This window comes from Barbatula barbatula (assembly GCF_947034865.1).
Source record: "Barbatula barbatula genome assembly, chromosome: 17".
NCBI lineage: Eukaryota > Metazoa > Chordata > Actinopteri > Cypriniformes > Nemacheilidae > Barbatula > Barbatula barbatula.
This window is the reverse complement of record NC_136780.1, coordinates 9672812-9699166: the sequence shown is the minus strand read 5'-3', so window position 1 is coordinate 9699166 and position 26355 is coordinate 9672812. Positions and strand designations below refer to the sequence as shown.

At 37.8% G+C, this 26355-nt stretch overlaps 1 protein-coding gene across 1 annotated transcript in view; it reads left to right on the top strand.

Moving 5' to 3' along the window:
- Window positions 1-26266, top strand: part of camkvl (CaM kinase-like vesicle-associated, like) — a 30636-nt gene extending 4370 nt beyond the window's left edge. The window contains exons 2-11 of the mRNA XM_079478854.1: window positions 17454-17560; window positions 17743-17874; window positions 18828-18902; window positions 19714-19852; window positions 21093-21213; window positions 21293-21368; window positions 21565-21701; window positions 21800-21878; window positions 22041-22128; window positions 24008-26266. Coding sequence (XP_079334980.1) covers window positions 17466-17560; window positions 17743-17874; window positions 18828-18902; window positions 19714-19852; window positions 21093-21213; window positions 21293-21368; window positions 21565-21701; window positions 21800-21878; window positions 22041-22128; window positions 24008-25309 — 2244 coding nt within the window. The 5' untranslated portion in view covers window positions 17454-17465 and the 3' untranslated portion in view covers window positions 25310-26266. The remainder of the gene's footprint in view (window positions 1-17453; window positions 17561-17742; window positions 17875-18827; window positions 18903-19713; window positions 19853-21092; window positions 21214-21292; window positions 21369-21564; window positions 21702-21799; window positions 21879-22040; window positions 22129-24007) is intronic.
- Window positions 26267-26355: the final 89 nt, after the last annotated feature.

Sequence of the window (26355 nt, the reverse complement as noted above, 5' to 3'; positions counted from 1 at the left end):
GGTAGATTTAAGTATGTGTCCAGAATTTGTTACTTGTTGATCCCAGCTTGTCCTTTTTCATAATAGCTGAGGCTTATCTCCGCAGCTTTTCTGTGAACTCTCTCCAGGGGCCACAAACGTTTTTTTATATGACTTCATTACTCAGGTGCCATACTGTAAGTCTATTATAACAATGTTGATAATCATTTCCACCCCCTGTAGTACTCTTGACAAACATATTATACAAAATGTAATTATTTCTCGCTAATATGCAGTCTTAAGGTAGAGATTATGAGTTGCTGTCCCTCAAGCATGAGGCAAGGTACTGTTACGACTTCCCCTTCAACAGAAATTAGTAGAGATTGGCAATTACAGTCTAATCGTGATACGCGCACATTCTCTTTCTCTCCATCAAATTACTTTTAATCAGTCACATTACATAATTTCTGACGACTCGTTGAGAAAGATGTGAGAGCCTGTCTACCGTCTCACCGCGCTTGACCACCTTCCTCTGCGTAATTTTTTTTCCGATCGCAGGTGACAATAGAAGCAGCATCCACTTCACCATTCATGACAAAACAAAACGATAAACAGAAAGCGATACGGCAGTAGGAAACAGGAAACAAGGCATTGTACGTGAGATATGTTGAGGTTTTGGACAACGCTGGGCGCTTTTGTGATGCTTTTTGTTGCATTCACAGTGTAGTAAATACATAGGGGACGGAGAAGCAAAAATAAATCAGTGATGAGGACTCTTCCCAATAGCCCTGTTTTGTCCGCCGTAACTCTCTACTTGGGATAACGAAAAGAGAATGCAGAATGAGAAGGAAATGGAGAGCGATGAAGCTTTCGCTGTTGAATACTTCATCCGTATTATTGCTTTTAATAAGCTTGTTGTTTTAGCATTGTTCAATAATAACCTTCCAGTTTCCTGTTTATTTATCTGAAGAGGAAATAAAAAATAATGCAATATTTGAAATTGTATTACCAGTGTTTTTTTCCCCCTTTATAATATGATTGTCTGCGAGTCTAATTCTATATATGATTCACAAGAAAGAAAATGATAGGTCTCTGCGGTTTTGTTTATCCATTAAAGTTTATGGGCAACTCTCTGAAGGCTATAATACTCATGTCCATCTGTAAATATTTTCACAGTGACAATAATTTCAGTTTAATGGCATACAAGTTGGCAATCTACAGAAATGATTTTAATAACTGCATAAATAATGTTTTGTGTTGTGGTGTTAACTCATTTTTGCGAGTTTAATCCGAAATACACCTAGAAGGTTCAGTGACTGCACAACTCTTTTCAGAGATTTCTATGGGGAGACATATGATATAATTCCCTTGCTCCCTTGTTGCAATGTCTTTATGTGGAAAATGAATGTAATTAAAAGGATAGTTACCGCAAAAATCACACCATATTGTCATTTTAAACCTGTATGACTTTCTTTCTTCTGCGGAACACAAAAGAAAATATTTGGAAGAATGTTGGTAACCAAACAACATAGAATTGACTTCCATTGTATGGACACAAAACCACAATTCTCAAAATATATTTTGTGTTCCAGAGAAAAACTGTTATACAGTTTTCGAACAACGTGACGCTGAATAAAAGACAAAAAATTGTCCCTGACTTTAAAAAGGGGGGGGGGGGTGTCTAACTTACTCCTAACTGTTATATTGCTGTCAGATCAAAGTACTTTAATGGCGTTGCTATTTACTGTTAGCTAGCTCTGCCCTCAAACGTGCTGTGCAATGCAAGCATTAAATGCTAAGCTTTATCATAGCTTAGACCACGCAAATAATAATGCAAATAAATAAAATAAGCGAAGACGGCACAAGTATATAAAAGCAGCAATGATGCTTAAAACTGCTCCGTTACAACAATATATCTTGGTTCTTACAAACAGAAAAAACGATGTTACTCACATACAGATACGAATCAAAGCAACCTTAATTCGCAGGGGTGATTTTTACGATCTTTCTCTCTAACCTCTTTCTGCTGGAAAGTATCTTCATAGATATCTAATAAGTATCTCCGCTAAAAGCCTTAGTACCGCTGCGGGTCCTAACGCATCTCTGCTGGAGTGTCTTTATAATATTAACGCAGGTCCTAGCTCCTGCCTGACTTTTATCCTTAAAAGTCCACAGACAGTTTACTTTATGTAATACATCCCTCTTTCTACAATCTTTCTAATGCCCGCATGATCTCTTCCCTGCGTCAACATGAGAAAACACGCTGTCTCAGCCGTCGTCATTTTTTTGTACTGTGGTGGCCACCGTTGTGTTTGGATTGAAAGATTGGTTGGAATTCTCAAACTCACCGCTAGTGGCCGCTATAGATCCCACTCCAGACCTTTAAGACATCACTGGGAAGTAATTGAACTTTAAGTTTAATTTTGAGTCTGTGCCACTACATTCCTTCTTTAAAAATAGCTAATTCAGTAACGTGTAAGCTCTCCATTGCAATCTGAATAACGCAACAGCAGTAAACCTGACTTTATGTTCTTAACCAATGTTATTGACTCAATGATCTAATACAGAGGCCAAAAAATCGAAGAAAATTACTACGAAACGATTTCCTGTCAACTGTAGAAAGAAATGATAGATGATTTTAATATATCTGTGACTGTGTACGGTCAAACAATGTACCATCTCATCGTTTTCAGAATCTGACTCATGTTTTCAGCCCTCCTACAGATCTTCGGCCTCGCGTCTCCATGTTTTTTTATCACTTTGTTCTCCCTCCTTCTTTTGTCCTCCTTTCTGCCGTCGTTCCTAACCACCTTCGTTCCAAAGAAGGGCAGTTGGGATGTAAGCATAAATCCATGATAGTCGACTGTTGTAGCGCGGTATGCTCACACACACGCTCTGTTGTTAATGTATTCTGTTTAAAACCCATTCACCCTTCGACGCACACACACTTCTGCGTTCTGTCCCTCTCTGGGTGTACTTTAAATAACCGAACCTTTGATGTCTTATCTGACGGTCTAGTTAAGGAGAAGGCAGAGACGATAGACTGCAGTCGCAATGTTCTAACAAAGAGGGGATGTATTGCGCAACAGATTATCAGAGTATCGAGTAAATGCAACAGAAAGTCGAGAGAAATTAGACTGCGATGCCTTTGGCTGACCTGATTTCTGATAATCCACCTACTTAGAACTCTGAATCGTCGCCCATAAATCCTATATTTGACTGCTTTATAACCAATGCCATTCGCCGGTGATGCATAATCTGTTAGCGGAGTTTTTGTGTGTTGATGTGACAGATGCAGTTTTGGCTCCATCAGTTTACAGTGAGAGCAGGCAGCCAAAGTCTCCAGATGGGCACTTTCCAGTGAAGGCAGAGATGACTTTGGCCCTTCGTCTGCGCCTGCTGATTCATTTTCCTCTTCGGTCCGCACTTGTGACTTCCAGTCGCTGTGTTTTCCTCTCATCGAAATGCTAATTTGCATATGGAACGTACATAAAGAAGGCATGTCGAGGCAAGCATTTCGATACGCAAACATCAGGGGGCAAACATCAGAATCTGTATTACAAGAAGTTAATGACTTGGTAAGTATGCTTTAAGACGGTGTGGGGAAGTGTTCGGCGCAAATGGCTGATTTCACTCGGTGGGCACGAAGAGGATAAATTACGTTTTTGTAACGTGGCCGCATTATCTTCATTTCTGTCATTATCTCTTTCTTCAGGGAGTGGATTTCAGTGTTGAATATTTCACATCGCCTTTCTGCTTTCTTCCCTTTCATTTCCCCCGCTCTGCTGCCTTTCTTACGGCCTCCCTGTTCCTCAATCTCTGAAGCTCCTGCTGGGGACCTTACCAGCAAGTCCCGCCTCAGAAAAACATTCACATTCTCTTAACCCACTATTGATTTTGTGTCTTCAGATTGACCGCCTTTTATATCGAAGGTTTAGTTTTGCAAATAATTTAGTCGTTTTAATCATAATAAATACTTGTTGCTTAATTTGACGTTTGTCATTTGTGACAGAATCCCAGTAAAACCTCAGCTGAGGAAACTATAGGGAGAATTGATGGTCATTTGTACAGTGCCCATCTTTATTGGTTGTTGTGGACAAGCACTAAAATGAGGGTGGGGCTTATTAAAATGCACATTAATACATTTTATTGCTTGGCGCATTTTCAGAAGGTCAAAGAGATTTCCATTTGACGATCAGTCCCGTTGGAGGGCACTAAATATTTCATACATCTATTCCAGCCACTGACTAATTACTTCAAGCCCTAAAGCAGGGATAGTCAACTGGCGGCCCGCCAATTATCTTTTCCATGGCCTGCCTTAACATTTCAAATAAGTGGCAAAACTTTAAGAATGGTGTGATTTAAGAAATGCACGTCCTGAGACGCCACATCTTTGAAAGTCCAAAATGCTGCTACATTGAATATGAAAGATTACCCCTACGGCTCATAATGATTGATCAGAGCCGGACAGTAACGAGTACATTTACTCGAGTACAGTACTTAAGTACAATTTTGAGGGATCTGTACTTTACTCGAGTATCATTTTTGGGGAGTACTCATGACTTTACTCAAGTACATTTGAGAGGCAAATATTGTACTCTTTACTCCGCTACATTTCTATCCATAACCGCAAGTAGCCGTTACTTCTAAAAAGGAAAAAAGAAAAATCTCGGAAACCACCAATTTGTTTTTTCCCTCTCAAACGTGATTGGATTGTGCAGGCGCCACTTATTGGGACAGCCTATCAGCAACAATCACCCAGACCTCAGAGCTCTATCATTTGCTGTACAGCTGTCAATCATCTCACGTAGTCATACGTGACCTCGTCTGCATGACACGTCCTGTGTACACTTCCTCATTCAGGACATCCGTGATAAAGCTAAAGTGACATTTCTTCACCAAAACAAGAAGCTAATAAATGCACGATTGAAGAATATGTGTTTTGTGTGTTATTTTCATGCGATTTGGGGGTATTTTTATATGAATAAAGAATAAAGGTAAGGGAAGGGTAGCCATAGCGTCATATAAAATGCTAAATATAACATATTTTTTTGACTTGAAAACATCGCGACCGGTCAGCTGATTTTCTTCAATCATTATTATTTTCTCTTCTCTGCTCTATGCTGCGTGAATAACACGGCCAGGTTCAGAGGTGTGTCAGAACATTGCTATATTGCCTTCTTTGCTGGTTTAGGTATATTGATTTCAGGGGCGGCGTTTGCGTATGGCCATAGCGTTCAGAAAAATTGTTGAAACAAAGTACGTGTGCATGAGACTCATTAAAGATAATTCAACTTCTTTACACTGATCTGTACATGTAGCATGTGTATTTGAGAATGTATAAACACCGTTAATTCACCATAGCTTCATTGACGTAGTCGGTAAGACCGGAGATATGTAGTTTTGACGTGACATCATCGTAATGTTGCTTCGAAGCTCTTTTTGGTTAAACTCGTTTGTCTGCATCTTCCACATTTAATATCATATACAGGCATTTATTTTCAATAAAATAAAGAAACTGCTTACAAAAGGCCTAACAGTGGTTTTGGAATCAAGTGTGAGGTTAGGGGTAGGGGAGGTCTTTATTTTCCCAATTAGTTGGCATCCATTTAATAACTTTAATAAATCGAATAATTTACACTATTGTTATTGTATTTCATTTATAATGTAAAACGCTATCTGTGAAAAATTAAAAAAAGATATTGTACGGAAAGACATTGTAGCGCAGTCGCAGTTTATTATGTATTTTTGCACGATTTTGCGATTTGCCACTAGCTATGCCAGGATTATCTTAAAAATGAAAAGAATCAAGGTTTAACAATCCAATTATATTTAATCTTGTTTGCTGAATCTGATCAATGGTTTATATTTTATATAGTCGTTGGTGGTGGTTATGACAACATCTGGCTGTGGGTTATTTTTTACTACTTTAAGTTTTGTGGTTACATATATGTGGAATCATTTGGTTTCGTTGTGGTTCCTTTTTTTATGGTCTGAGGAAATTTCGCGATACCCTAGGTTTTGATGAAACGCCACCACTGATTGATGAAAAAACAGAGAAACTCACATGTACACACAATTGTTAGCTGAATTTTATTTTCTAATATTACACATTGATGTAACCGGAGTATTTGCTTTGATGTTCTTGAGTATGCGGTGTGTTTAAAACGGTTCGGTTCAAATGTGGGTGCAAAAATCCATTAAAACTCTAGCAGAGGTTTGTCAGAGCGTTGCCATTGTGCTATTGCCTTGTTGGCAATTGGAAAATGTTAAATAAAGCAACATGGTAAAAAGATTAAAATGACTTGATTTTACTTTAAATTCCTTTTACATTCTCCAAGGTATTAACATTAACATTTTTCATAACTCCATGTAGGACGTTTCTGTACATAAATGTAAGCACTGTGGCAGTATAAATACAATATTTAGAAAATGTACTCTTGTACTCTTGATACTCAAGTACTTTTAAAAACATGTACTTCAGTACTTTTACGTAGTACTTTTATTTGTACTTGAGTCAAATTTAGCAAGGGGTATCTGTACTTTTACTTAAGTAATGAAGCTGTGTACTCTGTCCGCCTCTGCATCTTATAAAGTGATTTGATCGGTATGTCTAAGAAACTTAATGTTATTTACTACTTTATAATCAGCAATTCACAGCCACAGGCAGTCGGTTTGCGTATGCGATAGGTCTTGTGCCCTTGAAGGTAACTGCAGGAAGGGCACTACACCACGTGAACTGTTGTCTCAGATGAGGGAAAACCTGTTGTTTTTATTACTGCATTCATATGTATGATTTAAACAGCTGTTCATCTCCCTCCAGAACTTCAAAGGATCTGCCCTTCTAAGTGCGTGGGGCACATGAATGCGATTGGAATTCACCCGAAGATGAGACAATAGCATTTGGTTTCTTGAACAGACCAATTGATTCGCTTTTTCATTCATTTGACTTTCATTAATTCAACCAAATACCTTCATAAATATATTCTTGAGGAAAAAAGAACAATCCCACCCACCTCTTGGAAGTACTGGGGGTGAGTAAATTCATTTTTGGGTAAACGCAGAAAGGAATATAGAATACAATTTAAAAGACAATATCGCTTTGAATTTAAATATCTTGAAAAGGCACAAATACTGGACGCAATAGTTATGTACATGTTTTAATATATGACCTATATGTAACAGCAACAAAAAAGTAAAAAAGGAACAAAATGTTGTAAATAACAGATAAACAAATTAACATAAGTAATGATGATGATAAAAAAACTGGTCCTCATCCTATTTATACTTTTGGAATCTGGCCCTTAAAGAAAAGTAGTTGAAGTCCCCTGTCCTACAGTATAGTGGAAAAAAATGAAATTTTGACAGGTGGTTAATTCCAGCATTATGGAGGTGAACATTCAGTCACCTGACTATGTTAAATCATGCTTTAAAAACACTTCACATGGGTATTTAAACCTTTCAGTACAGTGAAAACCTTCGGTAAAATGTTCGATATATCAACATATCACTGCGTTGTGTGTCTGGTCGTCGTGGTGTCTAATCATTTTGCCTGATTTCAAAACTTTATCTTTTGAATCTTTCCCATCTCTACAAACAAGGTCCAAAATGAACACTTTCCAAATGTAAGTACAAACAGGATTTGGCAAGTAGAGTCAATTAAACAGACTCACTGGCCAGTTGGCAATAACATTGTATAAATCGTAAAATAACGTATGGCTTAAATTGTAATGAAATACTCAATGTGACCCAACAAAATAGAAAACATACAGATGGCACACCACATCAAATCTGTGGTTTAGTTAGGAAGTGCATTAGGAAGTATTGTCGTGCCATGTGGAGACATATTCCTGGCATGAAACCATAGAAAAGATAATACCAGGAACAAAATCAAGATGAGTCTCTGTGGTTTTGTAACTACCGTTTCACTTTAAGACTGACTAGAATATGATGCTGCCAGTCACATTAAAATAATGAACGGCATTGTAGACATAGCTAACAGAGAAATAATTCCAAAGAGATGGTGACAAAACTATTTTAAGGTATTAACACAAACTACAGTTTTATTGGCTTTTTTTTATTCACCCACCCATAGTGGACTGTGGCCAACAACATTTATTTTGGACCCTGTCTACACCGTTTTAAACACAACACTTCCACAGTCACATGGTTTTTAAAGTTCAGTCTTGTAAATAGATTGAAGCATTAATGAAGCATTGCAACTGAGGTTTTGTTCCCCTGGTACCATTCAATGATCATTCCAGGTGTCTCTCTCTCTCTCTTTCTCTTTTAACCTTCACTTATAACCTTCTACATTGTTCACTCCGTCCCTCGTCCCTGCTGTCTTCTTTTGACTTGCTTGTTCTTGTTCGCTCTCTCTCTCTCTCGTTTCCCTCTGATTCTCCCAGGAGTCTGACTGACCTAATTCTCCTCAGAAGACATGGCTGTACTCAAATGGGCACACACATTTCTCAAACTCGCATAATAAGAGGGAGCTTTCGTATCCCAGATTCACCTCAACATATGAAAACACATAGTTTATTTATCATCTGTTGTAGGTCAGTACGACTGGCCTCATTAACTGACCAGAAAACTATTTTTGAATTCACTGCAGCTGCACCAAAGTGTAGGAAACGGTGAAAAGTTTTTCCGGGTGCGAGTTTGATTTCTTATTGGATCAGATGCTCTGGTTTGTTGGCAGGTTTGTCATTGGCTTTCTTTGTAAGATCCTGTTGGATGGGAAGGTTGGATCGTGAAGATGAAGGGTTATTTAGAGCACTGCTTTTCTTTTTCTGGGTTCCAACCCAAAAATGGGTCTGTTCTGATGGAATCATGGGCGGTGGTGATTTCTAATGCCATTATGGTTGGATTTTAAAGGGACAGTTCACCCCAAAATAAAATGTCTGTCAGCATCTATTTATCATCAGGTCATTCAAAACCTGTATGTGTCTCGCTCCTCTTCAAACACAAAATAAGATACTTTTAGAAATGCAAATGGTTTTGTGCTCATACAATGGAAGTCAATGGCGGCCAATGTTGTTTGGTTACCAACATTCTTAAAAATATCCTCTTGTTCTGCAGAAGAAATAAAGTCATACAGGTTTGGAATGACATGAAGGGGAGTAAATGATTAAAGAATTTTCATTCTAGCCTAAAACATGGGTGTGCTGTAATGTATTTATTGACCATTTCGTTTAGCATTTTTGTGACTGTGGCAAACAATGAATGACATAACAGTTTTTAATTGGCTGTGCGTAACAGATGCTCTTCGATTCTGTTGCCAGATTCGCCTTGTGTAACATTTGTTCAACACAAGGCCTTTGTCTAGTGCTGATTTGAATCTGAAAATTGTAGCGTCCCAGGTTTTGTGTTTTATTCTCTAGCATTGTGTGTGTTCTTTCCACTCTCACGTTTCAAACCAGAGGAGAGGTCGAGGTGGGGAAATGAACAACAGTGTGAAGGATCAAAGCTTGAGTAAAACATAGAAATACAGTATGTATACAAACTGTTTAGAATGCATTCATTAATTGGGCTTTGATTTGTTTCGCCTCTTCTTTAATAGTGAAATTTCCATAAAAATAATAAATTAGTGGAAAGAGGAAGAGCTTGAGCATTTTTCAAACAGAATCTTGAACAGTCTCCAATGTTAGTTTAGAATCACAGCTGGTGAAAGAGAGTGCCAGAAGGGTGAATGTGTGTGTGTGTGTGCATGTGATATGCCTGTAGGTATTCTGAGTATTTTACATGCACATATGCAATAGTTGTTCAATGAGCCTCATTATTACGTTTTGTAGAATGTTCTCATAAATTCCAGAGACAATCAATAATTATTACACCATAAGTTTTTCCAATCTGCCATGAAATATATCAGCTGGCAGGCCAATTTTATAGTTTCTGAAATGACCAATAAACTAAGACGAGCACAGCCGAAGGGGCTGTGTCCACATGAATGCCTCTGTAAGCAGATGCATTACTCCATAAGGTGTTTTCAGAGGGAATATTGACACATTGTGCAAGCTAAAGTCATTATCTCTTATTACATTACTTTCTGGAATACTCGATTCTGACTGGCCAGTCTCTGCATTCTACAAGCTATGTTTTTCATAAGAAACCATTAGAATAAGGTTGTATAATAATAAGGAATATTCCAGGTTTAAAACAAGTTAAGCACTATCAAAAATGTTTATGTCTGCTATCGATTACCACATACAGTTTCTACTAATCCCTCATTTAAAAAAAACATTGCATATTCATATATAGCATATATGTCATTCAGATTTTAAGTCAGTTCATCCAAAAAAACAAATTCTGTCTTCATTTACTCAATGACAGAATTTAAATTTTTGGGTCAACATCCCTTTAACTTGCATTGAACCTTCAACCGTTCTTTTAACAAGATGCCTAACTAACAAGACTAGCAAGATGCCTGAAGATAAACTTTACAGTTTTCAAAACATATCCCAGTGACAATTGTTTTGTGAACCTGTCACAATAGGCTTCTCAAATAGACTGTAATTGAAAGATGTGGGAGCACCGATTATATCTGACAGCAGACCCACAACCCATATGTAAGTGTTGTTACTCATGTCCTTTTAACAAGACGTTACACAAGTCTTAAATAATGCCAAAATGGCTGCTGTTGGTATAATATTTTGGGTAAAATACAGTTTATTCCGTTTTTGACTCCGATTTAGTCATAGAATGTGGAATGATTCATTAATTAAAAAACTAAAGGACATAGCTTACAGTAAGTGATCCACAGGGAAAAAACATAAAAATGTAAAACGATAAATAATATGATCCCATAACCACGCTAATCTGACTGCAAAATGTTTATTCTTACAATACACCAAACCAGACTTTCAAATTATCCATGGCCATGTGTCTGACTGTATGTACAGTATGTGCAAAGCTGTGTTGGGAACATTTTCTATTGAATAAGATTCAAAGGGACAGTTCCCCCAAAAACAAACATTCTGTCGTCGATAATTTTACTGACCATCATGCCATTCCAAACCTGTATGATGTCCTTTATTCTGCAGAACACAAGATATATATTTTAAAGAATGCTGGTAACCAAACAACATTGGCCCTCCCATTGACTTCCATTGTATTAAATAAATATATAAATTAATTAATAAGATATCTTCTTTTGTATTTCACAGAAGAAATAAACGCATACAGGTTTTGAATAACATGAGGGTGAATAAATTACATGTTTTTATTTTTGGGTCAACTATCCTTTAACCAAACCAAAACACAGAGCCACCCTAAGGTTTGTGCATAATCTCAGTAGTTTTCTCACTACAACTCGCAAGCATGAGTTATCGCCTTACAGCCATAATCAACTTAATACTGATGCATGAATCATACACAATTGCAAACAAACACACATTTACCCCACCAAAACTCCATCAAACCTACAGTATTTTTGTCCTTTTTCACAATCCATCAAAACTAAATACTCCAGTTAATCATCAAACTAAAATGAATGATTCAGACGTTTGCAAAAAGTTCTCAGCATATATATCATTCCTGTACCCTTCCTCCTCCAATATCTTTGTCTTGAGCTGTAGCTTCTTCACTAGTCAAATTGATTTCCGCTCCCTGCTCTCAGTCAGAGACCGCTTTTATCCTCAGGTGTCTATTGACCAAAGGTTACACACTCAGACTCCTGTTTTAGCTCTGCTGTCTCCCCACTGGGAGATATACAGTATCTATAACTGTGGAGAAACAGGGAAAAGTAATGATGCGGATGTCTTGTACGTAGCCCTGGATGAGCGGGACCCCAGGGACCTCATTTAGATTCTACTAGCCAGGACACAGGCAGAATTGCTGAAAGAAGGGTCTCATGAAGGGCTCTTTTACCAGACTGTCAGCATGCTTTAAAATCGTCTTATATGGTAAATGGGTGAAGTAGTCGCGTTTCCCGCTGTACTAGTTTCTGGATAAGACCATCATGCAGCTTTAAATGGGTTCGTTTACATTTCATTTGCTCTAATGGGTTTAATGTGAGTAAAGAAATGTTTTTCATTGCCAAAAACATGGGCTCATTCACAGTTTGGGGTCTTCGAGCTTAGTTTTATAATTTTTTAGTTTGCAATCCATTTACAGGCCTCATTTGCATGTTTTCGCAGCTAGGATTCAAGATACGTCCATAATTCAGACAAAAATATAGCACCGGCGTTCCATGCGCAGAGTGGTGTCGTACATTTATATTGCTGCAGTGAGCAAAGTTTGCTTATTAAAAAAGCGAGTGAGAGTTATTTTCTGCTCACGGACGGGTCCGTGGTGGTGATGGATCTATGAACTGGTTTGAGATCGTGATTAAAAATGGGCAGGGCACATTCTCATGCAGAGAGAAGATAAATACACATTTGCATAGAGGACAGGAACACAGGAGTGCTTTATTATAAATTTTGCCAAAGCACAAAATGGGTTTGTGTCATCACAGGTAACTATTACAGATAATGAGACTCAGAATTCCCAGTGTGAGAGATAATTGAAAGCATTGATGGCTTCTGTCATTGGTGAATTAAATTTGTATTTGTACCTACAGTATTTTAATAACTTTCCTTGAAAAAGATAAAAATAAATCACCCATAAAAAATGATTAAAGTACGTCTAAAGTTATTTAGCTTTCATACAACTTCATGGTAATTTTTAAGATGCATTTATTCTTTCTGTGCTGCTTTCTGTGAGTCTTTGCCAGCATACATTGTAACATTCCAGTCACACACATCACGTATGTGCCATCAGTTTTCTTCAATTGGTATCATTCTACCCGAAGGGTGAAAGATTGATTTAATGCAGGCCTTCGGTGCCCCGTGTGGAGACTGTCCTTTTGCATCAGCTCCAGATTTCTGAGCCTCCCTCCTGAGGAGCAGACAGTTTGGATGAGCATCTTGACTGTGAATGAGATCCATTTCCCCCTCCCTTTCCTGATGTGTGGAGCATCCAGCTGCTCTTATAGCATTAGCCCAGCTGGACTGTCTCAGTCTGGGTGGGGTTCATACTGCCCCTTTTACTGTATACACACAAACTACGGCTAATTCCATGAAATCTGCCATGCGGTTGAATGCATTATTGATTTGGAAGTGTATATGTATTGACTTTCCACGTAACAAGCAAAGTTTTCTATCATACTGATAGGTCGGATGTCAATATTTGGTCTCTTTCTTAAATTCTTTAAAGCACTTTTGGGGTTTTAAAGCTTAGTTTTCCAAAGTCTGGTAAGTGAATTGTCACATCCATAATGGTCCATATTCCTCATAAATCAACACATTAAGAATTTAAATATAGTAACTCTTTTGTGATCTTGGAAGAGCATGCCGTCTCCATTTTAATTCACATACATTTAGCAATGTTGTATCTAAAAAATGCATCGACTGATATTTTTCTGTTGTCTGAACTCTGTCATCGGAGGTTAGTAAAATATAAACAAATGATTCAGTATATTGCTAATAAATACATTTTCTGAGAACTTAAATCTAAAATTTTTACAGAATATCCATGAACATCCTTAACTCTGGAATTGCCCATATTTGACCCTGGACCACAAAATCAGTCATATTTGTAATAGCCAAAAAAACATTGTATGGATCAAAATAATTTTTAATCTACGCCAAAATCATAAGGATATTAAGTAAAGATCATGTTCCATAAGGATATTTTGTAAATATATCAAAACTTAATTTTTGAAAATGGATGCATTTAACGTTAAAACAAGCAACAGCCTGCTACAGTGCCTCTGATGGACAACGTTAAAGGCAATTTTCTCAATATTTAGATTACAGATTTTCATGGTGGACATTTGCCACCACAAAATAATCTGAATGCAGAATATTTGCTTATGAGTAAATTCGCAATATTTTCTAAAGCGTTTTCCAAAGCTCTGGCAAATATTTCATTGTGTGGTGCCAAAATTCTGTTTCAGAAAACCAAATGCATATTAAATCCAGAAGGATGATAATGATTACGATATTTGTCTCTTAGAGGTAGAAAAAAGCAGGACCGCGTGCTGTAATTTACCACCAGATTAGGATCGAGGAAGACGACGGAAAATTAAACTTCTCTTCACGCTGTGACTTTTGACATTCAGGAGCTTGTTGCTTTACTGGTTTTGTGGATGTGTGTGTGTTGTTGGGTTCCGATGTGTTTCCAGACCAGCGGGGCTCCTCTCATCCATCCTGTGGGATTGGTACTGGTGTTTAATGTGTGTGTCTCTGGAGATGAAGATTCATTGCTTTAATAAGAGCAGAACCGACAGGAGAGAGAAGAAAGCACCATTACAGAGAAGCAACCTGGGGAAGTGTGATGGTGAGGATGCCTTTCTCCGCTCTTATGGTCTTTAATGATGGAGGGAGGCATCTGTTGTGAGCTGGTCTTTGTAGAAGAGCCACCCCCCATCCCCAGAGCCTTCTGACAATTTCTTTGTCTCCATCTCTTTCTTGAACTCGGTCTCTGGTGGATGCGTTGCCTTTCAGACTATGAAACTACAGCTTTCATTAAGTATTTGCCTGCTGGAATTGGGTTTTAGATGCATTTATACTGTTATGAAGGTTTTTCAAACATTTAATAATGTATATATATATAAAACATAACCAGCTGCAGCTTTGAGGACTAAAGCATTGGTAAAAAAGACTTGGTTTGTGGTTGAAACTCGGTTAGGATGTGCTGTAATACACAGCATGTTGTCTATAACATGAATTGAAACTCTAGGCCAAAATAATATTATAAAATATTAAAATGTTACAAAAAATGTTTTTTCTTTCCTTTTTTCCTTCCAACTAAGAGCAGGTGATATAGATGGTTTCAAAGCAACAACATAAACAAACGTTGCATGTGCATAACGTCTGATACACATCCGCAAAGAATAAAGTCCCTGCCAATTTTTCTGAAAACAAGTAAAAAGTAAATAACATTAGCTAGCAAGTTAAAAGTATGTCTAGCCAGTATTATTATGGGTTACCAGTAGGAGAACCTTTACTTGGCTTAACTTAAATGCGACAAAGTTACACGACCCATTACACAAATTGTTTATTTAATACAATTATTATACTATAAAATATTGATTTAAGTTAGTATTTATTTAAAATAAAATAAAATAATATTATTTTTTAGTTATATTATTAGCCTCTAGCCAGACCAAACAACAAACACAGACCTGAATTTAACTTTGGGCCAGGCACGTACGTCCGATGAAACGTCTATTACCAAAAACCTGAGTTAATATTTTTGGGGTGGACTGAGAATGTGAGTAAGCCAAGGACACTTAAGTACACACCACGGTATACACAAAATAAGGAAATCTGTTGCGGTTGAATTTTTATTCCCACAAAATTGTAAATACACCTTCATTGCACCCAGCCCTACTTCCGTCTTTCAAATATCTGGGGCATCTTTGTCACTTTCATTGACTCAAGGTACAGTCAATGTTCTAATGTTAATTTCGGAGTGAAACATGGGTGTGTGTACGTGTGTGTATAAGCGCTGAGGATGTGTAAGTAGTTACATAAAAATTGCCATAATGAATATGGATGAGCCCCAATTAAAACTACATCCAGTTTTGCCGTAACTGATCTGAGAAGTTTTGATCGCTCATTATTCTTCATTCCCTTGTCACGTTTGTGCATATACTATTATGGAGAATTAATTAAGTTTTGCCTAAAAAGGTTCACTTGAGAAAATGATGTCGGTTGATCTCACACCTGTGTTTATTGTGCACCTGAGTCCCAAAACGCTAACGCTTGTTCTGGATGGGAAAGGGCTGTCACATGTGATCCATCCTTCCAATCCAACGCTCACATCAAAACATGGGCATCACAACCCTTATGTATAAGCATGTCACCTCCGGTATTTGCATGCAATCCGGAGGGAATCCTGGGTCTCTTGTCAGCATTCATGCCATATGTAAAGAATGTAAAAATGTGCCTAAAAATGACACCTGGTGGTTTTAACACGTTTTAAACACCTGGTGGTTTTAACAATATATATGCCTTGCCCATTTCAAAGTAAAGCCCATAGCAGTTTATTGTATTTTCTTGTGTGGTTCAAGTTCAATTCTTGCTGCTGCTACAGATGTTAGCAGCATGGGCATGGGTTTGATCAAATGTATCCGTTGTATAAGTTGAAGTAAGTTGTAAAATAAATAAATATAATTGATAATGTGGCGGTCTTCATTAAGGCATCATTGTCAGGACTTGTCTGTCATGTTCATTTTACACGCCTGTCACGTTCAAATTATGACCATCATTTTAATTGACCATTATCGGGTTGTTTTTGTGCCACCAGAAGGCAGGTAACATAAATAGCTATGCAAAAACAACTAATTGTTATGAGAACGCCTCGTTGTTATTGCCTCAGGATGAACAGCTGGATAGCTAAACTTCAGAAGTGCCCCTGTAATTTGCCTTTACGATTTCGGTTTCGACAGAACAAAACATTTACATTTCAGAGCTTCATATCAGATAAATTCTGTATTTTTCCAGTGTTAGGGTTATGAAATATTTTACTAGTTCCCAACCTCCCTTACTGTATTCTGTCCTTTCCTTGCATAGATCCATGTGAGGGATTAGGGATTAGAGGCAGGAGCTGGATTACACAACCAGCAGTCCAGGGCTCTCTATGCCGTTCATCACTCCTATCAGCCTCTTTCTCACTGATAACCATCAGCATTGCCATCTTAAAGATCTTTTGCTGCCCTGCACGGAGAAATATATCATCGCAACCATCTGTCTCGTCGCTCTCAACCATTTTCACTTGACCGTTGTGACAAACATCAGATCAATTCTGGAGAATATGATACAAAAATGAGTTGACTGATTGTTGCTTGAGATTTATTTTATTTTGATCTTTTTTTTATTTCTTTTTTAACAAATACGGTATGTAAAGGGGTAGTCCAGACAAAAAATTCTATCATCATTTATTTACTCTCGTGTCATTTGAAATGTTCCTCTGTGTAACACAAAAGACGATATCTTGAGAAATGTCTCCATACAACGGAAGTTAATGGAGTTTAGTGTTGTTTGGTTACCAACATTGTTCAAAATATCTTCTTTTGCAGAACATAGAAAGTCAAACAGGTTTGGAATGACATATGTGTACACAAATAATGAGAGATTGTCTAGCTAATTTATGCTAGGAAAACTATTTAACAAAGAATATGTCTTAAAAGTATAATTTTAAGTGTATTTGAAAGATGATAAATGCCAGAGTGTACGTCTAAATGTCTGCAACAATTAAACATTCCAGTTAATAAAATTCAAGCAATTTATACACCATTTTTTAATAGGATCATGATGCATTTTATTGTATTCAGACAGACTCAAATTTCACCAACAGGGTTGCACCATAAATATCACTTAAATAGCATTTAATAGCATTTCACTAGTTCTGCTTGGGACCCGTCTCCGCAAGGCCAGGCTGTCCGCTTCTAGACTGACATTAGTTATATTGAGAGTGATCTGTATGTGTGTGCATTTGCTTCTGGACAGGTGGATGCTGTCATGCCATTTGGGTGCCTTGCTTTGCGAGATGGGCGGACATACAACAGCCTGTCTGAGATCACCGACAAATACGAGATTGGACAGGTTCTCAAGGCGTGAGTATGCAGATCTGTCATCATATCCTTAAAAAAGCCAATCCATCAATTACAGACAAATGACCCCATTAAACATTTACTTAGAATGTGTTTGGATTTAAATGAATTACATTATTATTAAGAACTGTCTGGCATTAACTGTAGCGCAAAATGCGTCACTCGTGTCCTTTCTCTCTCTGCAGGAAAGAATTCTGCGAGCTGTGTCTGGTAAAGGAACGGCAGACGGACAAGGTCTATGTGTGCAAGAAATTCCTGAAGAAGGATGGCAGAAAAGTGCGCAAGGCTGCCAAGAACGAGATCATGATCTTGAAAATGTATGTGGGGGAACTGGAAGCATCAGCAGATGATGCAGAGTTTGTTAGAGGGCTGATCTGAGACACCAGCTGGGAGATTTCAATCCTCATGTTGTGTTTGGGTCCAACGGACCTCAAGGCCATTTTAATATCTTTAACATTGAGGTGTCTGGATGATACCTAATGAGTTTTCCTAATCTGTTTGGGGTCTCAGAGAGGATGGTTATGAACAAATGTCATGAATTCTGTGACAGGTGTTTACCAAGAACGCTCCTCCATAAACTGTTGTTTATTTAGATTTCCTGTACTGTTTCAACATTGTTTCTTTATTACGGTAAAATTGCACGGTTTGCACAAGTCACTTCATGCATGTTGATTGATCAGATTGCTATTCTGTCAACGCTCGGATGCACAAATGTGATTCGGCAAAAGGAAAACAAATCTACTGTTCCTGCCTGAACAACCAGATGCATTTACACTTGGGCGAGTCACATCTTGTATGCGCCTCCTGTGGCGATCATCTGAGGACTCTTGGAGGGACATTTGGTCTGTTTATAATCAGATATCTATTAGATCAGTAAAAAAACAATTGAATGAAAAAAGAATCATGTTAAAATGAAGCATATTATTCATAAATATGCTTTGTGGTACAACAGTGAGGAAAGGCTTTAAAAATATCTGCCTGCTGGGTTTTGATTAAGTCACTAAAATTTTAACTGCTATTATTATTTTTTCACACACCATTGAGGTCTCTGGGACCACTTATATTAAATCCATTGGAACATAACATGATAGTTAAGAAAGGGTAGAGGGAGACAGTATGAAATATGGAGAAGGTATGAATGCATTGCCCTTGGTGTGATTTTTGTCCATGTCCTCTCTCACTGTTTTGGCAGTGCAAAAATTTGAGAGACATTCGACAAATTCATGAAAAAGAGTCTATTCAACTCTCTGTCGTGATGTTTTTATTTCAGGGTCAAACATCCAAACATTCTCCAGCTGATTGATGCATTCGAGACCAGGAAAGAGTTCTTCATCATACAAGAGCTGTGAGTCTGACCTCTGTTTGCTGTGATAAGTCATGTTTCTACAGTTTCTTTCAGGAGGCCAAGGACTCCTCTCTCTGTCTCTCTCTCTCTGTCTCTCTCTCTCTGTCTCTCTCTCTCTGTCTCTCTCTCTCTCTCTCTCTCTCTCTCTCTCTCTAATCAAAACTTATCATAGGAATGATCCAACAGCAATAATAATCCCAAAACAATAACAATTTGGAGCGGTCTCTTATTTTTGTGATACACATTCTTCTGGAGCAGGAATAAAAACTACGCGGTTGTGTGAACTTGTAAAGCTGATGTTACACGTTAAATATCTGTTTTATTCTTGTTTTCTCTAGGGAGGATTCATGTGTTGTTGAGAAGAAAAAATCTTGACAGTTTAAGAGCATTATCACAGTTCTGTCAGTTGTTACATTTGTGCGTTTGCTTCTCACATGCAGATCTCTGCCAAAATATTAAGCTCCAGATTCACATGTATAACATACCGGAAGTTTTGAAATTTGATGTGTATTAAGGAATTAAAAGTATTTACGTGTAACGTTTTGGAGGATCTATTGACAGAAATGCTATATTATACACAAAATGTCTTCAGATGTGTATAAAGACCTTTTAAAGACCTTACGTGTTATGTTTTTATTACCTTAGAATGTGCTATTTCTATGACCTGAACATAAAGTGAAACATGAACCTGGATGCTTGAACTCTTTGTTACATTGAATTGTGATTATATATGATATATTTCTTGTGTTTAAAAATAATGAGTACTGAAGCATTAAAGGAAACTTTGCAATAATTTTTTTTTTCGTGACAGGGCCACAGGTGGAGATGTGTTTGATTGGATATTAGATCAGGGGAACTACACAGAGAGAGATGCGGCCAATGTAATCCGTCAAGTCTTGGAAGCTGTGGCCTATCTTCACTCCCTCAACATAGTCCACAGAAACCTAAAGGTGGGTTTGCAGTTATGTTGTTTATACTTGAAATGTTTAAGATATTCACTGAACTGAAACTGGGTGCATAAATAAAACAAAAAAGATTTGCAGAGCATTTCTTTGTTTTCATTTTATGCACATTTAATGCAAAGATTCAGCGATTGCATCTCAAAGTTATCCATTTACACATGTTAGTGTTTATTTTGTGTGTACATGTTGGTGCCGATCTGCAAACCATTCAATGCAATCAGGTTTTTTAATCAAACACCTAATCCTCTTTTACTCATAATACTGTATGACTGTAATCTTGCAGATTCTCCCTGTGGGTGTCCTTAATGTGCAAAACAAATTTGAAATAAATACACAGTATTGCATTCCCCTGTGGTTCTAATGCTTCATGCTAAAGTCATTAAGGGTATAAGGCTGTTTGTCATGAGACAACGTGTGTTTGTAGTGCCCTCTAGTGCACAAAGATGGAGCAATCATTCCTGCATCAATTGCATCATGCTGTGTTGAATATTGGTATCAGACATTCTCTATTAATACTGTATGCATGCATCTGATTAAATTTCAAAAATGGAGATGGATTATGAGACATGGTGTATTCAGAACCCTAGTGTTAATTAGTTTAATAACAAATATTTTCTCTTGTCAGAAATGTAGGTTGTTGCTCTGCAATATTTGCATTCCTTTTGTGCAACAGCGTCGCTTGTATATGTACCACAGGGTTTTACTTCAGAAGGTTAAAGCGGGTGCTTAAACAGCAGTCAAAAGATTGTTATATTAATCTTAATTAAATCAAGTTGATATAAACATATGGTTGTTTTGAATGCAAATCCAGTATTATAGGAGTTTAATGAAACACATTTTAGTTTTGGTGTGAGTTTATGGGTACTTGAGTGTTACAGGGCTTTAGGGGTACATAATACAATGAAGTGGAGAATCATTGTCTAAGAGCAACAGCAGGGTTTATGAGCCTGAAATTTCCTAAGCAAGGCTTTATTATTACACATGGTTGGCAGTGTGTTTTCAGAAATGGATATTGTTATAGTAAAGCTCTGTCTTTGCACTGAGAGCAGGTGAAGGGATGCGTTCCTGCTCTGTACTGACCATCTAAAAAAGTAAAAATGATGCAGAGATATTTTATTCAATCATACTTTGGCCTAATGCCCTGTCATTCCTTTTATTATCACTTGTAAATGAAAGTATAGATTTTTTAAATAAACATTTTATAAACCTTGGCTTTTTGTCCTTTTAGCTGGAGAACCTTATGTACTATAGAGAGAGTAACCACAACAAAGTTGTGTTGCGGGATTTCTACCTGTCCAGGTTTGAGAACGGCTCGATCACGGAGCCGTGTGGGACACCTGAGTACCTTGGTATCTCATGTTGTTATTTAGCAAATTATTTGTATATAGGGTGAGATCAGGTTTACTTAACTCTTTCTTAACCTTTCAGCCCCTGAAGTTGTGGCTCGTCATCGGTACGGAAGGCCTGTCGATTGTTGGGCTGTGGGGGTCATTATGTACATACTGTAAGTTGTATTACTGTAAATAGGATTCTCAGCTATATTTGTTCTGTTATTTGGCCCTTTAAAACATTTTCAAAAAAGTTTATGTGCAAATTCTACAGCACGTCTTTACACATAATTAAACACTTAATGATGCCTGTGAGAATGTGTCATGCAAAACAGCAGGACACAGTACAAATCACAGACGACTGATTTTTAGGTTGTCTGGAAACCCCCCCTTCTATGATGAAACGGAGGAGGAGAACACAGACATGCACAACAGGATCATCTTCTGCCGTATTGTTGGTGGAGAATTTGAATTTGATTCGCCGTATTGGGACGAGATTTCACCTGCTGGTATTATGATCGGGATTTGAGAAGTTCCTGACTTTGCGAATAATTCAAATCATTCTTGGTGATTTAAACATTAATCTCTTCTTTGTCGTGTGGCACAGCAAAAGAGCTGGTGTGTAGACTGATGGACGTTGACCAGATGCTGAGAATTACTGCACAAAATGCGCTACTGCATGAATGGTAAGGCGACAAATACTTAACACTAGTCCAGGGCCAAAAGCATGTGAACACCCAGAGAGCACACACATATACAGTATGTGCTTTTCACAAATAAATGCAATATTTGCAGTGTACTGAGAAAAGCTTGATTTAAATGTTGTTTTTTGCGTTTATTATAAACAGGATCGCTGGAAATGGGGCTTCGGAAAAGAATTTAAAGGCAGGCGTGTGTGCTCAATTTGAGAAAAATTTTGCAAAGGCCAAGTGGAGGGTAAGACAAAGCTAATATCACACAACTGTCATTTGCAGTTTGCCATTTTCCTTGAATGATTGCATTACTTACTTTTCTTGCAAACAGGACAATTAGTTGTAGGCCACAGGATAAGGTCTTTTACTGTAAAGATGGTATTGCCAATAAATCAGTTGTTTCATTTCACAAAAATTCTTCTGATTATTATTATATTCATGTTTGCTTTTTCCTTGCATGTGAAACCCAGGACTTGAAGGTACTGTTATTGTCGGGTCAGCCTAGAGGCAGAGATTCTTTTCGCATACAGTACAATCTTTCACTTGGGCACTCATATTTCCTCTAGCATCATGGCTTTAGTGTCTCATGGCCTGACCTGTTTCTACAAACAACACGTGGGAAATATGTAGTTCAAGTCTGATTGTTGGAAAGACTCTCCCTGTACTTAAGCCTCCCTGTATCTGCACACCAGTAACTAACAAATTTATCACTGCCCAGCTGGTCCCATGTGCATTCAATCATACGCAGTCTGGCTTTAACTCACAGTGTCCTCAATATTCCAGCTCGAGCTCCAGTCAGTCCTTCATTCACTCAAACAAATCTCCAAATTGAATATTCATTGTAGTGTCACGTGTGTGTGTCTGTATGAGGAGTTGTCCCTGTGTTTGTGTGTTAGGAAGTGCTCTCATATTTAATTTCATGATGGTTAGGGAGTCATTTTCAGTGATCAAGATCAGGTGGACAGGACTTTGGATTGGAGGGTCATTTATTTTTATTCAAAAACAACTGAGGGTCTTGAGACAGGTTTTTAAAATTTAAAGTTTGAACTTGACATGTTGCCAAAAAACGCAACGCTCATACCGCTATTTCCTATTTATATGCGATGCAACAGCAAAAATACATTTATGCATTTGGCACATGCTTCTATTCCTACAGTCCATTTAAGATATACAGTAAATGTTATCAGTATGTGTGCTTTCTTTGGGAATATAACTCATTTTAAGGTCTAGGAACAATCCAACTAGTATCAAATATTTCATATGAGATACGGCGAGTGAAAATTGCTACACTGCAAAAAGTGTATTTCTTTCATTTTTGTCTTGTCCTATAGTACACCTACAAAAACATTTGAGAGTTTATGTATAAAACAGGCAAAAAATCTGAATAAAACTAAATTCAAGCTTACACAATAGGGAGATTTTCTTCCTGTTTTAAACATAAACTCACTTAATTCTGACATTTTCTTTCATAAAACAAGACTAGATATCTTAGGTAACTTTCCTCGTCATGTTAGTATAAAGTATCTTGATTTATGATTGTTTTATATATTTGTATAAGAAAACAAGGAAAGAATGCTTATTAAAGGAACAGTTTACCCAAAAATGAAAATTCTGTCTTTATTTACTTACCCGCAAGTTCTTCCAAATCTGTATAAATGTCTTTGTTCTGATGAACACAAAGAAAGATATTTGAAAGAATGCTTGTAACCAAACAGTTCTTGGCCACCAATACCTACCATAGTAGGAAAGTTTATTTGTTGTGTTGAACACAAAATAATATATTTTTAAAGATGTAAGCAAAGAGTTCTGGGTCACTTTTGACTCCCATTGACATTTTTCCCACTATGGTAGTCAATGGTGGCCAAGAACTGTTTGGTTACAAGCATTCTTCCAAGTATCTTTCACGGTGTTCATCAGAACAAAGACATTTAGACAACTCAAGGGTGAGTAAATGATGACTGAATATTTTTTGAGTATCCCTTTAACTATTGAGGAATTCTTTTTTTTTCAAGAGTACCACAGACTTCTAAAATGTTAACAATGCATTTCAACTCTATAGCAAAGAATATTATAGAGATAATCAGTTGAATACTAAGTGTCTGGGTTCTTCATTTCATTCACAGAAAGCAATTCGTGTCACCACATTCATGCAGCGTCTCAGAGCCTCAGAAATGGGATCTTCTGATGGAGCGGTAGAGGGCCAAGGTGAAGGGGTCAGAGCAGAACCATTAGACGGTAAAGGAAAACAAACAGACTCGGCTGTGGACATGTCACATGAGGTGTCCGTTGAAAGCAAACCCGGGGAGAATCAAGAAGCGAAATCAGGACACAGAAAAGCAGAGAATGAGCCTTCAGAACTTGCAGAGCCACTTGCCAAATCACACAGCTCTTTAAAACAAGGAGAGGAGCAGAAGAAAGATGAGTCTACAGAAGGAACTCACGAAAAGGACGTTGCTGTAGGCCAGAAGAAAGCATCAGCAGAAGTGAGCCAGAAATCAGCACCATTCGAGCCCATGAAAACCTTGAGCAGAGAGAACACTGTTCCTGTCGGCAATGTTGAGAAGAAATCGTCATCTTTCCCTGAGACGCCAAATCTGCGTAAAATGGCTGCCAATCTCTCTATGGATCATGGCTTATGTTCTGATGTGAAAACTGCTACGGTATCAACTGGAAAGGAACAGTCTGTTAAAAAAGAGCATAAGACAGAAACGGTGTCAGATGTACAGCCGAGCAGCTGGTGTCAAACACAACTTCCAGAGGCAGTAGCAGAGAGGCCAGTTGAAGTTGGGGCTGTCGGAGAGGTTAACCCCAAGAGAAAAGATCTAAAGAAAGCAAAAACAGACAAGGGTAGCCAGTCAGTGAAAAACATCCAGTGTACATATGAAGGATTCGGGTCATCAAGCCTTGGCCGTGACAAAAAAGAATTTATGCAGGATGTACAAGAGATCCACGGTGCGTCTAGATATGGGAGCTCATACTGTCCAACCTATTCTGTTAGTGGCGGGCCTGTGTACGGTGGTCTCGAACCAGGGGGTGGAGCCAGTGCTGATTGGCAAATGGACAGCGTAATTGAACAAATAGAAAAGCAAATGGCTGCCGTGTTGGAGAAGATCGAGGGAGACATGCCTTCATTGCTAGAGCAGATCAGCGATCATCCCGAGAACCTGCCGAGAGCCAGGAGCGCCAGTTCTTCACCTTCACCACGACCTCGAACACAACATCATTCCACCCCTCCGCCTCTACCTACGACACCACGTCCAACGATGCCCTCTCTACCACATCTAACTATCCCCCCTCCCTCTTACCCACCACCCTCTCCACCCAGTCAAGTCCAGGGTCACAGCCATCCAACCACTGATGAAGATAACAGTGATGGCCAACGGGATACAATGCGGCCTGGCCAGTCACCAAAGGGAAGTGTGTGAGGAAAGGGGTTGTAAATATGTTATAAGAATGTGTAGACTCAACAGTGAAGTAGGTCAACCAACTAAAATAAAATCTTTTGCCTGAGGGTTTCTGACATGAAATTAGAGCATACCTTTGGGGGCTGTACAATGTTTTGGGGTTCAAGTTGAAATATTAGGAGATTTTGTTTAACTGATAAGCAGCTTTTTTATGTTTAAAGAGGAAAGTGTCTTAGAGGTTTGAGGCAGAACAATATTTTCTATTATAAAATCCAACAGTAAAGTCTACTTTAACTGGTTGTGAATAACTCAACACTATCTTTGATGATAGCATAGTTCTTATGTCCTGTTGAGAATGCAAGCTTGACACGGTTTACTTGGATGCAAGATCAATTTGGGTAAAAACATAACCTTTAATTAAACAGCAAAAATGTTCTCTTCACCAAGCAGTGACTTTGGGGGATATTTTTATTTTCTCACTTCATCCGTCTTGGATTTTTGCTCTAAGATAGTGAAGTTCGAAGCAGTGCATGTGCATACTTTCTACTTTCTGTAGTATTTCAATGACAATTCAATCTATAGTCTACATACTCTCAAATTGTACAGACCTTTCTGTAAGTCTCAGACATACACAACAATATTTATTGATGGGAAATAACAATTCTAACAGAACAGGCAAACAGAAGAGTAGCATTTGCTCTTTTATTTATTTTTCATTTATTTATTCTGGCAGTTATAATTGTCCATCTCTGTGTTTAATTCTAACCCCCTTGCTATGTTTTCTCAAATGATGATGAATAATAGTAATTTTGCTAATATATCTTAAAATATCTCATATCTACTGTATATGCTGCAAATGTATGTGAAATGTAACTGTTGCTTCCACTTTCCTAAATATTATAGTTTTGGTGATGTGAATATTCTTTCAAGCTATTTTTGCACTCTATGTGGAAATTTCAATAAATCTCTGATCAAACCATATAGTTTTATAGACTGTTTATTTGGCACGGTTTGTAAACTCTGGTAAAAGAATGACAATTGTAACGAACATCGTCAAGTTCAACTTA